Source organism: Pogoniulus pusillus, chromosome 18 (genome assembly GCF_015220805.1).
Source record: "Pogoniulus pusillus isolate bPogPus1 chromosome 18, bPogPus1.pri, whole genome shotgun sequence".
Taxonomy (NCBI): domain Eukaryota; kingdom Metazoa; phylum Chordata; class Aves; order Piciformes; family Lybiidae; genus Pogoniulus; species Pogoniulus pusillus.
This window is the reverse complement of record NC_087281.1, coordinates 17,825,050-17,839,202: the sequence shown is the minus strand read 5'-3', so window position 1 is coordinate 17,839,202 and position 14,153 is coordinate 17,825,050. Positions and strand designations below refer to the sequence as shown.

At 35.3% G+C, this 14,153-nt stretch overlaps 1 protein-coding gene across 1 annotated transcript in view; it reads right to left on the bottom strand.

Moving 5' to 3' along the window:
• RYR2 (ryanodine receptor 2) overlaps positions 1 to 14,153 on the bottom strand; it is a 311,345-nt gene that overhangs the window by 39,593 nt on the left and 257,599 nt on the right. The window contains exons 74-80 of the mRNA XM_064158603.1: positions 12,122 to 12,234; positions 10,525 to 10,621; positions 9,688 to 9,791; positions 9,019 to 9,070; positions 8,815 to 8,868; positions 7,239 to 7,262; positions 759 to 858 (exon numbers count right to left, since the gene is read on the bottom strand). Of these exons, the coding sequence (XP_064014673.1) occupies positions 759 to 858; positions 7,239 to 7,262; positions 8,815 to 8,868; positions 9,019 to 9,070; positions 9,688 to 9,791; positions 10,525 to 10,621; positions 12,122 to 12,234 (544 nt within the window). The remainder of the gene's footprint in view (positions 1 to 758; positions 859 to 7,238; positions 7,263 to 8,814; positions 8,869 to 9,018; positions 9,071 to 9,687; positions 9,792 to 10,524; positions 10,622 to 12,121; positions 12,235 to 14,153) is intronic.

Sequence of the window (14,153 nt, the reverse complement as noted above, 5' to 3'; positions counted from 1 at the left end):
CTAAAGCTATGGGGTTTTTTTTATATGTCACTCAATCATAACTAGAAAAATTATTGTTAATCATAGAATCAACCAGGTTGGAAGAGACCTCCAAGATCATCCAGTCCAACCTAGCACCCAGCCCTAGCCAGTCAGCTAGATCACGGCATTAAATGCCTCATCCAGCCTTTTCTTGAACACCTCCAGGGATGGTGACTCCACTACCTCCTTGGGCAGCCCATTCCAATGGCAAATCACGCTCTGGCAACAACTTCCTCCTAACATCCAGCCTATATCTCCCCACACACAACTTGTGACTGTGTCCCCTTGTTCTGTTGCTGGTTGCCTGGGAGAAGAGACTGACCCCTCCACTTGGCTAAAATCTCCCTTCAGGTAGTTGTAGACAGCAATGAGGTCACCCCTAAGCCTCCTCTTCTCCAGGCTAAACAACTCCAGCTGCCTCAGCCTCTCCTCACAGGGCTGTGTTCAGGCCCCTCACCAGCTTCAGTGAACTTTTCTGGACATATTCCAGCACCTCAAGATCTCTCTTGAATTGAGGAGCCCAGAACTGGACACAGTACACCAGGTATGGCCTGACCAATAATAACGACCTCATTAGACTCTTTCATTACAGTTTCCAGATTAGGTATCAGTAATTTTTAAAACTTTGAAACATTAGTGCCAAAAATCTGCAGGTTTTGCCCAATATGAACTATAACAAAATTTCAAAGATCATTAGAAATAAGGTTTAAGATGCAATCTACACAAGAAAACGTTACCTTTACTAGCACTGATTGTCTGCAGAACCATCTCAGCAGCACCCCGGTCATGCAGTCTGGCTTGTTGATACAGAAGTTTTTGCTTTTCCATTTCTTTTTCCTGAATAAAAATTCCAGTCATTTAAGATGAGGACTTCAGTTACTACCAATTCTCCAAAGGTTGCTGTTTTTTTCTTAGTATATGGGCTCTATGGCAACATCATGGACCATTTTAATACATACAATGCTAATGAACAGATATTTAACATGTTCATGTAATAGTCTCCCTTTGGTGTTTTTCTTTAATATGCTTTTAGTAGTTTATCTGAAAAAAAGTTATCTCAATTGTAAATCATTAGGTTATTTCAAAGCCCATGTTCATTATATATATTCTACATATATCAATCTTGCACTTTTGTGCTGTGTTTTTGTGCAACAGTTCATACTCTTAATAATCTTTTATAGCATGACCATAACTTCATACTGCTCAGTATGTGGCTCTTGCGTTGCAAGTTGCTGCTGGATTCCAGAGTAACAGAAGCATCTCAGATTTTTTTTTTCAAAGCATATAATTATATTACAATATATATTACCCACCCTACCAACAGAATATTTGATAGAATATACTGTGCTTTTATATTTCACATCTCTAGCGGCAACAAAGAATACTGCATGGCGTTGCTTGAGCAATGGTGAAGTTTGTTCTTTGTAATTTAAACTACCACCGAAAACATAAAGAAGAACATAAAGAGCAAACATAAAGGCACAGTTAATTCCAGATGAGTTTGAACTTTCACCAAGTTAATTGAAGTTTGCTGGAGAATTGAGGATGACTAAGCAGTATAAGTTGCAAAATGGAAGTTGCATAGAGCCCTATGACAGCGAGTCCGTCGGATGGCGTGGTAAAAAGCTTACTCAAAAGGAGCATGACACAGTCGGTTAGTATCATGTCCAAAACACAACGCCCAAAACATGTATGACCTAAAAGCAGGAACAGCTGCAGCAGAAGTAGCCAGAATGACAGCTTTGCTGCCATAAACTTTCCATCCAAGTTACGGAAAAAAGACATTGGAAGATGGAAGAGGTTTAAAAACTGAAGGCTTGCTAAGTAGAGGGTATGAATAATAAATTAAAAAAGAAGAGGTAAAAAAGAGAAATATGTTCAAATGAATGAAAAAGAAACCTTTAACTCAAAAGCAAACCAACACAGACACTTATGCTGTTACCAGAGAGTTCTCGCCGAGGCTGGCAAATTTGTTTCTTAAATCTTTGATAATATCGTGCTGCGGAAACAAAATTCATCAGGGTTGTTTTTTCTTTTTACACCATTAGCTCTCCTGTGGTTAAATTGTATCTTTTTGGGTTTGTTTCTTTTTTTTTTTTTTTGAATTATGTGATAGATCTAGATGGAGGCATAAAAAAAAATAAAATATGGCAGCTTTGCTTCATTATTTAGCCATGCTAATGTTTGAAAGTTTTGCCTTCATGTTTAAACCTCTTCCTGGAAGTCCAACAAAAACAAAACATACACACAGACACACACACGCACACACACATATCACACACACAAACCACCAGAAAACCATGACATCACATTTTCAATACAGCTACAATAAAATATTCAGATGTTACTGAGAACTGATCAGTGCTTCTTTAAAAATAAAAAATAAATTAAAAATCCCATTTCAGCTTTAGACCCAACAATCTTTCCTTTTTAGTTCCATTACAAGATCTATGACTCACTTTTTTCCACAAGCCTAATATCAGCTACCCTACTGTCATTATACAAGTTTTTTTCCCTGAAGTTTATAAAAATGCTTACAGTGAGGAGGCATTTCCTGCATCATCTACAGACAAAGGGAAAAGATACACATGCTTCTTGCAAAGGCATTATAAAAGAACAGTAGAAGCAGGCATTTCCAGACATCTTATGCTGGAAAGACTGGCATTTCCCCCAGAAATCAAGCTGACTAGTAACAAAGTAGATCTCCCCGAAACCTAACAAAAAATCCACCAAAAAAAACACCCAACACTACAAACATTTCTTTTAAATCACCCATTCCTTTGATGATTAATATCCAAAGGCCACGGTTCCTCCTTCAACCTGACAATGCTATTTCTCTGTGCAATGTAAATAAATATATGTGATGGAAGGGGGCCACCCATTGCCTACAAAGTACTGAACAGAGAGCTGCTGAGTGCATTTACATCCCCTCGGCCCACACTCGATAAATAGGGGTACACAGGTAAACAAAGTGCTTTTGCTGATGCCTGCCTGCTTACCAACAGTGCTTGAATGTCTGCTTGCTTGCTTTGCTGCTATTTGCCTGTGCTATCTACTTTTCTCTATGGAGACAGAGTCTCCCATGGGCTCCCAGCCAGCCGTGCACACCTGCACGCCAGTGCAGTGAGTTACCAGGACTAGAACCCGTATTGCCTTTATCTATGGAGCTCAGTCTATTGCACAGCCGCTGTCTTATTATTGCCCGGTAGCTCCACTGCCATGAGTTACGAGGACTAGACCCAGCATGACACCGTGCTGAGACCATACAGCACCCTGCCTCTGCACCCGAAGGTCCTGCCTAAGAATCCCTGGACAGAGCATCTAAAAGAAGCCAGGAGAACAAGTCAGAGACTGTCTGCAATTCCCCCTGATGTCAGGAGGATCCCAGCCTCAAAGTCTATGGGCAGAGTTCCTGAAGATTGGACAGTTGTATAGGCTGTGATGCAGCCCCAGAGGGTGATTGATAATTAATAAGAATTTGTGAGGAAATGCTTTAATGCCTCTGTAATTCTCTACTGCCTTCTGCCATAGAGCAGAAAGAGCTTGGGCATATTGGCTGTGGGGAAACTCCTCTCTGTTTATAGTTTGAATGTTTGCTAGTTATTAACAAATTACTGTTTGATGTTATTCCTAGAATGTCTTCCATAATTGTTTAAGAACAAATATTAAAATTCAGTGGTTGGGGGTGGTGAGAGTTTAGAATATTACAATTAATAAAGCATATATTTTTATAGAATATCATCTCACACCAATTAATTTTCTCCCCATCCACCACAGACAAGTTTTACCATTAGCACTGTTATCTGCACTACCAGCAGAGGTTTTCTGAACTTCAATGTTCTTGTCAAACAACGTCCAGGAAAACAGCAAAAGATCTAGCCAGTGTTATGAATTCTCTGTCATTCACAAAACCATTAAAAAATTGTGGCAATACTTCCTATTATATGAAACATTCAAAGTAATTCAACAGATTTTTAAAAATAAAATAGAACAAAAGAAAATTAAATTAAAAGAAAACCAAGTCTGTTTTTTCTTATGTGTTTTCATTTCACATAGGAAAAAGCTGTTTACTTAAAAATGTTCATACATGTATTCCCACATATGCAGAGGTTTGCTTGTGCCTACCACTAAGCTTGCAGCCATGGATAGCAGGTGTATGCTCCTACTGCTACAGAGCATTGCTTTCTTTTGTATTTTTGTTTTAATATTAGATTATGAAATAGTTGAAGAGTAAATAGAATAAACAATAAGAAGGAAAGGGGAGAAACCACTTTTAACTCAACTATTCTAAGATGATAGCTTCTCCGTTTAATTGTTTTAACTTTTCAAGACCTCTCTTTAGTCCAGAGAATAATCTTACACTAGGAAAGGCATCTGTTAATTTCAGTCTCAGGCATGAAAGACTACAAGCTATGTATGAAAATATAACATCAAATACTCAAGCAGGATCTTTACATGCATTATTACATATATATTTTTATATATTAAGCCTTTAAATTCAATACGAGCTTGTTGATGCTCTTTAATCATGAATGTTTCCTAAATCATTCGTTTTGGACTTTATAAGCTCTAAAAAGAGTATAAACAGTAGGAAAACTTAAAGCATTACAATTCATGAAGATTAAATATGTAGCATTTTAAGTGTTAGAGGAACTCATTTTATCAAATATGTTTTCTATACTACTTAAATAAATATTACAGTTTCAACAGTGCAACTTCATACTCCTGTTTTCTGGTTCTGCTGAAAGTCTCAACTCCAAAATACTTCTTTTCTAACTGGAAACAAAATTTTAACTGGCTGATTTTATATCAATTATTGTACCTCACTGCGCTGAGATATCCTTTCTGTATTGGAACCTGTCACTATGCAGATTATCATACAACAAAAATAATTCTTAAAAGTACAAAGGTAAAAGTGTAAGAATAAGGTAAAGTGGAAATTTAGGGACTATGAAACTGATAGGACACAAAATGTTAAATCACTGTCAATCTGAAAAATTAATTTTATAATGAACAAATGACCATTCTGAAGCTCTGCCACCTGCTGTGCTTTCTTGTTCTATGTACTCTTCTGTAGTTTAGGAATATTGACATATCCTAATGTCAGGCATCTATATGCCTTCTATCATTTGATATTGCTTCCATGACACAAGTAAATACTTCTAAGTATGACCACTAAAAATCATAGATCACATAATCATTTTGGGTGGAAAAGACCTCTAGGATCATTGAGTCCAACTATCATCTAGCTCTACCTATCCTGGTGCTAAACCATATCCCTTATCACCACATCTATGTTGTCTTTTAAACACCTCCAGGGATGATGATTCATATGATAGAAAGTTAACTTACAAAGAAAAAAGGTGAGGAGTGACAATAGTCATAATAATTCAAGGCAAGTACTAGCAGATAAATGCAGATGGGCACACTGTAATGCACAAACAACTTTATTCTGTGCCTATACTGTCACTTCCCTACTGCCCACAGAGTGACCACAATAGAGCGTATCTCTGAGACTACGCTAATCAGATACAGCCAAGAAAACGGTTTATAAAATACATTTGTTGCTTTGATCACATTCTATGCCCAAAGCTCTGACTGTGAAAATATTCAGAACTTCAAAGATCACAGTTTTTTAAAGTTTAGAGGAGTAATATGAGTTTCATGTCCATACAAATTCAACAGTCGTTCTTTTCACATATGTACAGAGCGTGGAATAAAAGGACTGTGGTAGACTGACAGACAGAAGGAAACACACAAATACACAAACATACAAAGCTTGGATATATTGTCTCACATAGTCTTATATCCTTACAACTTGTAGTATGAAAGAAGCATTATTTATTGATGTATTATTTTCCAATACGACAGGAGTATACAGTACTTAGTGTATGGTAACCAGGAAGCCTGTGATAGACATGTACCATTTGATCAGCTGAATTCATGGAAGCAACAAAGAAGAAATTATACTATTGTATTGCTTATACACTTCCTTTGGGGTTTTGTAATATGTACTTTGTGGCAATTATGATAACTTTAAAATATTTTTGTGTGTTTGTGTAAATGCATTCACTTTCCAGGATACTGTTTTCATTATCGTATGAAGGTGGTATTGATCTGTTCAAAGTTTTAGAGTAAGAGTGAATGAAGTTGATTCTGGAATTTTTCTTCTATTTCCACAGCTATAAGCGAATTCCTTTCTTTCATGGATTGAATATTAATGGAAGCACTAGCAAACAAAACACCAAATGCTATTTTCAATAGTTCTCCATGTTGCCATAGGCAATGACCTCTGAAGCTACTGACTGGAGTCTGACCCTGAGCTAAATTTGTGCACTCTTGATCTCAAGCAAGTCATTTCTACTTAGTCTAGCTGTTAGCCACAGCACAAACAACTACATTTAAACACCTCCGAGTCAAAATTAGCTACCACACACACCATACCTCCTCTCAGAACATCAACCTTGAAGCACTATTAGCAAGCAGACTGACTCAAGCATGGAAAATGAGACTTCTGCTTGTATGAAGTAGGCAAGTAGGATGATGCTTAAGCCATAGACCACCTTTTAGAAACAAATGGTGAGACTTTCATGATGAGACACAAAAGACAGCATAAGAAGTTGAGTAAAAAAATTACCATTGTGAAATTTCAGAGCTACTGTTTCTGCATATTTAGAGAAAACATGGAACAACTAGGAACCACTTCAGGTAAGCACTAGCTATGTAGTTTCTATCAAATATCATCACAATGAAGCCTAAGGACTCAGTCTGCTCCAAAGGATCTGAATGACAGATAAATACAACTGATGCTCTCTCTGTGACATTGGAAACAGAATACTACTATATCAGAAATGCATGTCTGGTAAGATACAGAAGAAAACTCCAACTGCTTTTCCTTAAGAGCCAAATAAATGATTGCAAACATTCAAATTAAATTATAACCAGAAAGAAGATAACTGATGCACAAAAGGTAAGAACAGTATGAAAAAGCACAGCAACATGATTCTCTATGGCATATTTTGCATAAGTAACTCTTGTAGTCTTTAAAGAACGTTTGTGCACAAGAAGGGTTTGGTAGAAATGTCATGCTGGAACGGAAACATTAAAAACATTTTCAAGATCATTTAGTTGAACTTATCCAAGATGTTGGGCCTAAAAAAAAAAAATCACAAAATTAGACCCAGACAAATACACACATATTTTTTGGTTTGTTTTACCTTGCTGCGTTGTGATCCTGTCACCTTAAGGAAGGGCAAGGACAAGAAGCAAAATAGTAATAAGAAAAAGAAGTCCAAATTTTTTTTTCTGCAGGTGACTGACCAAATACAAATACAAGAGTGGTTTTGAATAGATTATCACTTGAACATAAGTTTCATAGTTACAGAAAAAATAATAGTGAGAAACAAATAAATAGGATCTTCCCTCAAAAGGTAAAGTTGAATGCTGAACAAAGAACCTGTTATAATACAGGGAAGAAGCACTAATAAATGTCTTACTGATAAATTTGTTCATTCACCTTAGTGATTTCCTATTTATATTTATTTTTTTTTACATTTATAAGCAACAGATTTTTTTATATCAAGCAAACTAACTGGAAAAAAGCTTATAGCACAAATATTCTTTGTTTAGTCAATGATACATCATACATTGCATTTCATGGGAAAAAAAGCACTGAAATTTGGCTTCATACTTAGATATCAATCAAGAAACAGCAACTGGGTACTTCAGTACTCAGAACTTCTGAGTGACACAAAAGAATTTGGTATTGCATTCTTTCTAATTATTGTATACACTCAGATAGGGAATACATAAATAGTTCTCTGCTATCTCATGCGGCATCATGTCAAAAGCATACAGAATACCTGATCTGTACTAAACAACTAAACAATGAGAGTAATTGTAAACATTCCCCAAACCACTCCTCAAAAATCAAAACAGCACAGGTGGTTTGGTATCAAATCAATCAGTAAGTCTATAACTATTTTAAAGATAGAAGAAATGTATGTATTTCATGTTTCTGTGTTTAAGTTGAGGTAACTGAAAGATAGAAGAAAACTTCTCATGTCAGAACTATAATATGCTAAAACATAGTAAAAATATGAACAAACTAATTCAGTGTCCCTCATAACAGACAAATTTGTAAACTCCATTTCTTTAATGGAAAAAGAAAGATCTCAGAGCAAACACATGGCAAGGACTCATCTCTTACTCTAGTAATCAAATCATGTGTGTGTTTCCTTGTACAGACATGATCACTAAAACCTAAACACTGATTATTTCAGATTTCATATTCTCAACATAAGAAAAAGCTTTATAGTATTGATGAATAAAAGCTATGAAGCACTAATATATATATGTGAAGACAAAAATACTGTATAAATTACTGGTATTGAATCTAAATGACTAATGCCAAACCCAGTAATATTTGACTATTTTAACCATCTAAACTAAAGGTAGGATGTGACACTATGAAAGACACAGCTTGTTATCAGAGGTCCAGAATGAGTTACTGTGTATAATATTTCTCTTCAACAGCTAAAAAGTCCATCAGACTAACATGTAACATAAGTTAAATTTCTCTCTCTAAAAGTATGTATTACATGATACTACATATGTTTTTGTTTCACTGTTATGAATTTGGTGACTCTCATCTGCCCATCCAGCTTCTGACATGCAGTTCACTGGCAAAACAAGCTGCAGTAAGCCATGAACCAAGAAACATAAATATCAGTTGGAAGCTATGAAGTAATGTCTAACATGACAAGAAAAAACAGAACAGAAATATAATCTTACTTCAAAACTCTTCACTTCTTCTTCACCATCATCATCTTCTTCATCATGGCAGCTCTGGTATTATGAAGAAAGAAAACATTTACTGATAAGTTTAAGGGGGAGGGAGGAGGGCTAAGCCTTCCCCCATTTCACATATTATTTCTCTTGATGTTCTCTATTAATGTATTAAATCAGATAAGATGCAAAAGACAGCAAAAACATTACCTTTGCCATAATGTCAGCATATGCCATATACAGGAAATCTTCTTCCAGTTTGCTAGTTATTAATAGAGAGAGGAAGATGAGAGCCATTATAGTGGAACTGGAGTACCAACATATTTTTGTAAGCATCTTCTATTTTTTAAAGGATTTTCATATTCATAACTAGTTACATGAGGGGTTCTTTGTTACTGGTTTTGTGGTTTGTTTTTTTTCATGAGAACTTAACTAATATAAACTAAAATGTAAAGTCAGCTACAAATACACAGCTCAGAAATTCACTAACACAATCCAACAAAAAGAATATAGGTGCTTTTTTCCCCCCACTTATGTCTAAATATACTTGTATTTCACATTCAGAATACAACTGCTAATGGGGAACACAGACAGAAGATAGAGGTGTAGTAAATCCAGAATACTGTAGCCATAACTGCGACAAAGTGCATAGGGACACCTATTTGTCTCTATAAAACTCTCAGTATCAGCTAAAATCTCTTCACATACCACAGGCTAGGGAGACTTGAGTGCCATTCAAGCTCACCATACTTACAAATGCATGTTGTGACCTAGCCTATACAATCTTACTTGAAAAGAGACATGTACACTTGAAATACATGGAGTAATACAGGAGTAATCTGAAAATCTGCACATTGTAGTTTCTCACACCATCCCTACCATTTTTCAGTCAAGGCTGTTCGACTGAATAGAAGAATAAGTTGATGTAAAGGATCAACTCTTCTTAGGCTTTCATCTTCTTCTGGTGGTTCTTCCCCAGGTTTCTTTGGGGGAAAAAAATTAAAAGTATATTCCATTATCAATAGTGAAAACTGTTTTAATCTGTGCAGTGTCTTAAACATTAAATACTTATATGTAATTTTGATTTGGACAACCAAGAGGAAACAAGTTCCAAGTAAATCATGAAAAGCCTGAATCCTGATCACGTTGATGACTACGAAGACTTACAAAGATAGTATCATTCATGAAGGTTTGGATTTCCTCTCCTTATATTTATTACATCTTTTTCCTAGTTTCTGAAAATGCCTTCAATATTTTACTGCTGCCAATCAGAATAAGTGATGATCTCTCCACCAGCTTCTGAGTGGCTGATTAATCTAAAACTAGAATTTTTCTAGTTTTGTATTCTACCCTTTTGACTTAAATGGCTTTAACGTGGGTTACGAAGTCTCCAAATACATAAAGGTTAACTGCAAAGAAAAAAGGAAATAGGCTGTTCTGTTTCTCCAAAGGGCAGAAGATAAGAGATAGTGAAATGACAGCAGCTGACACATAATTTAGACAAAAGTTTAAAGGCCTTATAAAATGTTACTGAAGTCCTGAAGCAGACTGCTTGATGAGATTCTGGAATCTTCTTCATTTGTACTTGTAATTTTTAGCATATCTCCTTTAGGTAGATATGGCTTAGATAAGAGCCTGTGAACCCTATAGTTATTATTATGCAAGATGAATGTTAATCCATAACACATTCCCATGACCCTTTGCACCCAGACGTACTGCCAAGTCTTCTATCAGTTTGTCTTCAAAATAGTGTTCTTCTGTTTCAATCCAAGACTTATCATAGCCTTGAAGAAAGAGGTTGACTGCTCGGTGCCTAAACAGAGACATTTAAAACAAATATTGTCAACTTTTAAAGAGAAAATTTGGTGAATAAAAATTTCATTTAGCCTGAAGAACTTCCCAGTCATTCCAACAAGGATTTAAAAGGAAAGCAAAATTTCTATGGTAACGTCTGCCAGAAGCACCTATTTTCTAAAATTCAGTTTTTGATTAAAATGTTCAATTCAAAACTGTGTCCCATTGGCTTGTAAAACTGGCATTAAAATGTAATACTACTCATTTTAGGATGCAAAAATAAATATAACTTTAAGGACTTTTTAAAAACTTACTTTCAGTTACTTTGGCATATTATTGAGCTTTATATTTAACATAATAATTTCATATTATTTTAAATATTAGGATCTCAACAATAGATAACCTGTTCAGATAACTGCATTTTTCTTAAGGTTCAGGATTAGAGTGGCATACCTAAAATAATAACCCATTTTATACCAAAGTTCATGAAATTCAACAGATGATGAGGCTAGAAGAAACAGGGTAAGCCAATAATAATTACTGAGGTTTGTGATTTTCTTGAAGATTGAGTGCAAAACAGGCTGCATGAAAAATTTTATGTACCATATATTGAGATACACACTAGTTACGTGCAAGTGACCTACTTGTTAAAGTGAGAACAGAAACAGCTGGGTGTATGTTCATTCAATTTTCAAGTGTCCCAGCACCCTCATTTGAAGCTAGTATGATTCTCATGCCCGTGTGCTTCATGGGTTAGACTTTAGGATTCACCCTATTAACTATGGTAATAGTGAATATATGCATACTTTAGGGGAAAAGCCAGAATAATCTCATGTTGAAAAGATCAGATGCAAATGTTCTGGAAATTATTTTTAGTGATTGTGTGAAAAAACACATCCCCGTTTTTTCTGAATGTTCATTGCTTCCACACAATCTCAGGACACTGAAACTTGATTGATTATAGATCCCATTCTTTACTGAACAAGAGGAGGAAAAGGAGTCGCAGAAGATGTGTGAAATGCCTAGAGTATGTGCATGTGTGTCTTGTTCAATACAAGGCTCATTCCCAAAGCACACAGGAAATAGGTAAATTTTCAGACAAATAGATTATTTCCTGCATACAACAGAACTTTTAGCATATAGTAATGACAGTAACTCCATATTTTCAGAGCTTTACCATGGCTTAGGAGGAAAATTATCTCCCAAGATACTACTACAGTGACACCAATATGCCTGTTTCTGCACTTACCTCCTATGAAAGATGTTTAGTTTTTAGAAAAGAAAGCAGGGAAATAGGTGGAATAACAGCAGTGGAGAAGCAGAAATTTAAAATTACAAATTTTTCTTATTTTTTCAGATGTATCAGAAGAAAGTAATCAGATCACTTAAAAGGAAGCAACATGCAAAGTACATTACCATGAAGTTTATGGCTTATATCTTTTTCTTCTTTTTGATCTCACCAAACAGCATGCATTCACATAAAGTAATTTGTGAAAGACAGAATAAATGCAGCTCTTACCTTGGCAGATTGTACAATGGTGCCATTCTAAAGCAGGCAACTACTGCTCTTTTCCTCTGTTTAGACAGCAGCTTATGCCACACTGCTTTTTTGGATCGCTGAGGGTGCTCAACCTGTTACATTAAATGCAGATGGAAAAATAAACAGTGCAACAATATTCTTAGTGTCTGGGCATAGTAACAAAAAATCAAATGTGAGAGAAGAGATAAATCAAGCAGAAAGATAAAAAGATAGGGAAAATTCAAGTGATCAGACAATTTGTAGAATTGGAATTTAGAAAATAAACTCTCCTTTCCTTGCATGATATAGATATGCACCTTTTGTTTTTTACTTTATCCTACTTCTGTCTTTTATCTTGAGGCCACCTCTAGGGAAAGCTTACCTTTTGGCACAAAGAATCTTCACTCTGTCTTTTACACATAACTGATTACATAGGTACAGGTAAATTGTGCACTTTCACATTGTCTCAGGCAAAGTTTTTAAAAGAACTGTCTTAAGTACAATTAATCTTTCATAATCTATCATGGCCAGATACAACGGAAAGGAATTAACTTCAAAAATGGGACAGGCACAAAGACTTAGGACTGAATCTCTTCCACAAATCTGCATAGTTAGAATGAACATAAGATATTCCAAAACACTTCAGCTACACTTCATTATATGACAGCTCTCTTTTCAGATATATTCTTTCTGCATCCTGGCTCTACAGTAGCATGAGATATAATTGGGTCTGCTCCTTCATCATCTTTTGCTCTTTCAGTTTCTTCTGTTCCATCTTCCACACTTGTTTTATCAGAAGAAAATTATTATTACTGTGGTCCAGAAAAGTAACTACATTCAACAGACCAGATAACAGGGAACTATGATTACTTCTTTCCCATAGCCTATTTTTGTGGTTTACTTCTATTTTTCAAGTTTTCAATTTTTGTCATTTACCTCACAATTACTTCATAAAGACTTTATCATTTAATTTAACCTACAAACTTCAAGTAAGAGTCAAGGGGGAGATGTCTTTTGTGTGAGTTTGTTTATTCATGGGAGTTTTTTTTTATTTCTTTTTATGGACAACTGAGCTTATGGGATAATAGCTCTCCTGACTCAGCATCAAAGGAGTCAATGGTAGTATCTCTGTCCTGAAAGTCTTTATGATTCTCCCTTGTAGTAAAATAAAGCATTATATGTAGTGATGATGATGATTATTTAGACTTGACAAGCAATTAAAACAAAGTTATCCAAGAGGAATTTTCCAGTTTAGTGAAATACAAAACAGTATTCATAGTTAAGCAACAAACATTTAAATAGCCTAAAGCACTGCTATGCATTCAGTGAAGTGGACAAATACACCTGTATGATTAATTGATGACATTCTAAAGCTAGTTTCTTCTAAAAGTTAAAATGCAAAGACTAATGTTAAGATAAAGATAGAAACGTGTTCACTGCAAACATATTTACGGTCACAAAAGAAAGTCATCACCAATAATTTAGAAGTCAGCCAAACCCAAAGGTGAAAGTTAGATAATTAGTAATATCTTCACAAACAAGGATAAAACCCTCTATACTTTCCCAAAAGAAATATCCTCGGCCTACACAGGCAGATCTCTGAAAATAATAATAGTTGGAAAAAAGTAAGATAGCTGTGCATGGAGAGAAAATAGAAAGAATTAAATGATCTTTGTCAATGCCATAAGGAAAATGTTCAGACTATATATACATTAAAACCAGAGTATCTGTATACAGGAAGCAAAGAATTACTCAAGACCATTTTAAAACCAAACTCAGGGCTCACACATTCAGTATTTTTAAAGACACTGAATTATCCATTTCACTAACAGAGTAGCTGAGCACCTGTCCGAAGAAAATAAGTAAATAGGTGTAAAGTACCCAGAATAAAAGCAGACATCATTTACACCACTAAAAGTCATTGCTTAAGTCTGATCAGGAATGATATGAAATGCCCATTCTGGCATTGCAACAGGAATCCATCCTGTTCTGTATTGCTCTTGATTTTATATGCTGTGAGATTGATCCCAAG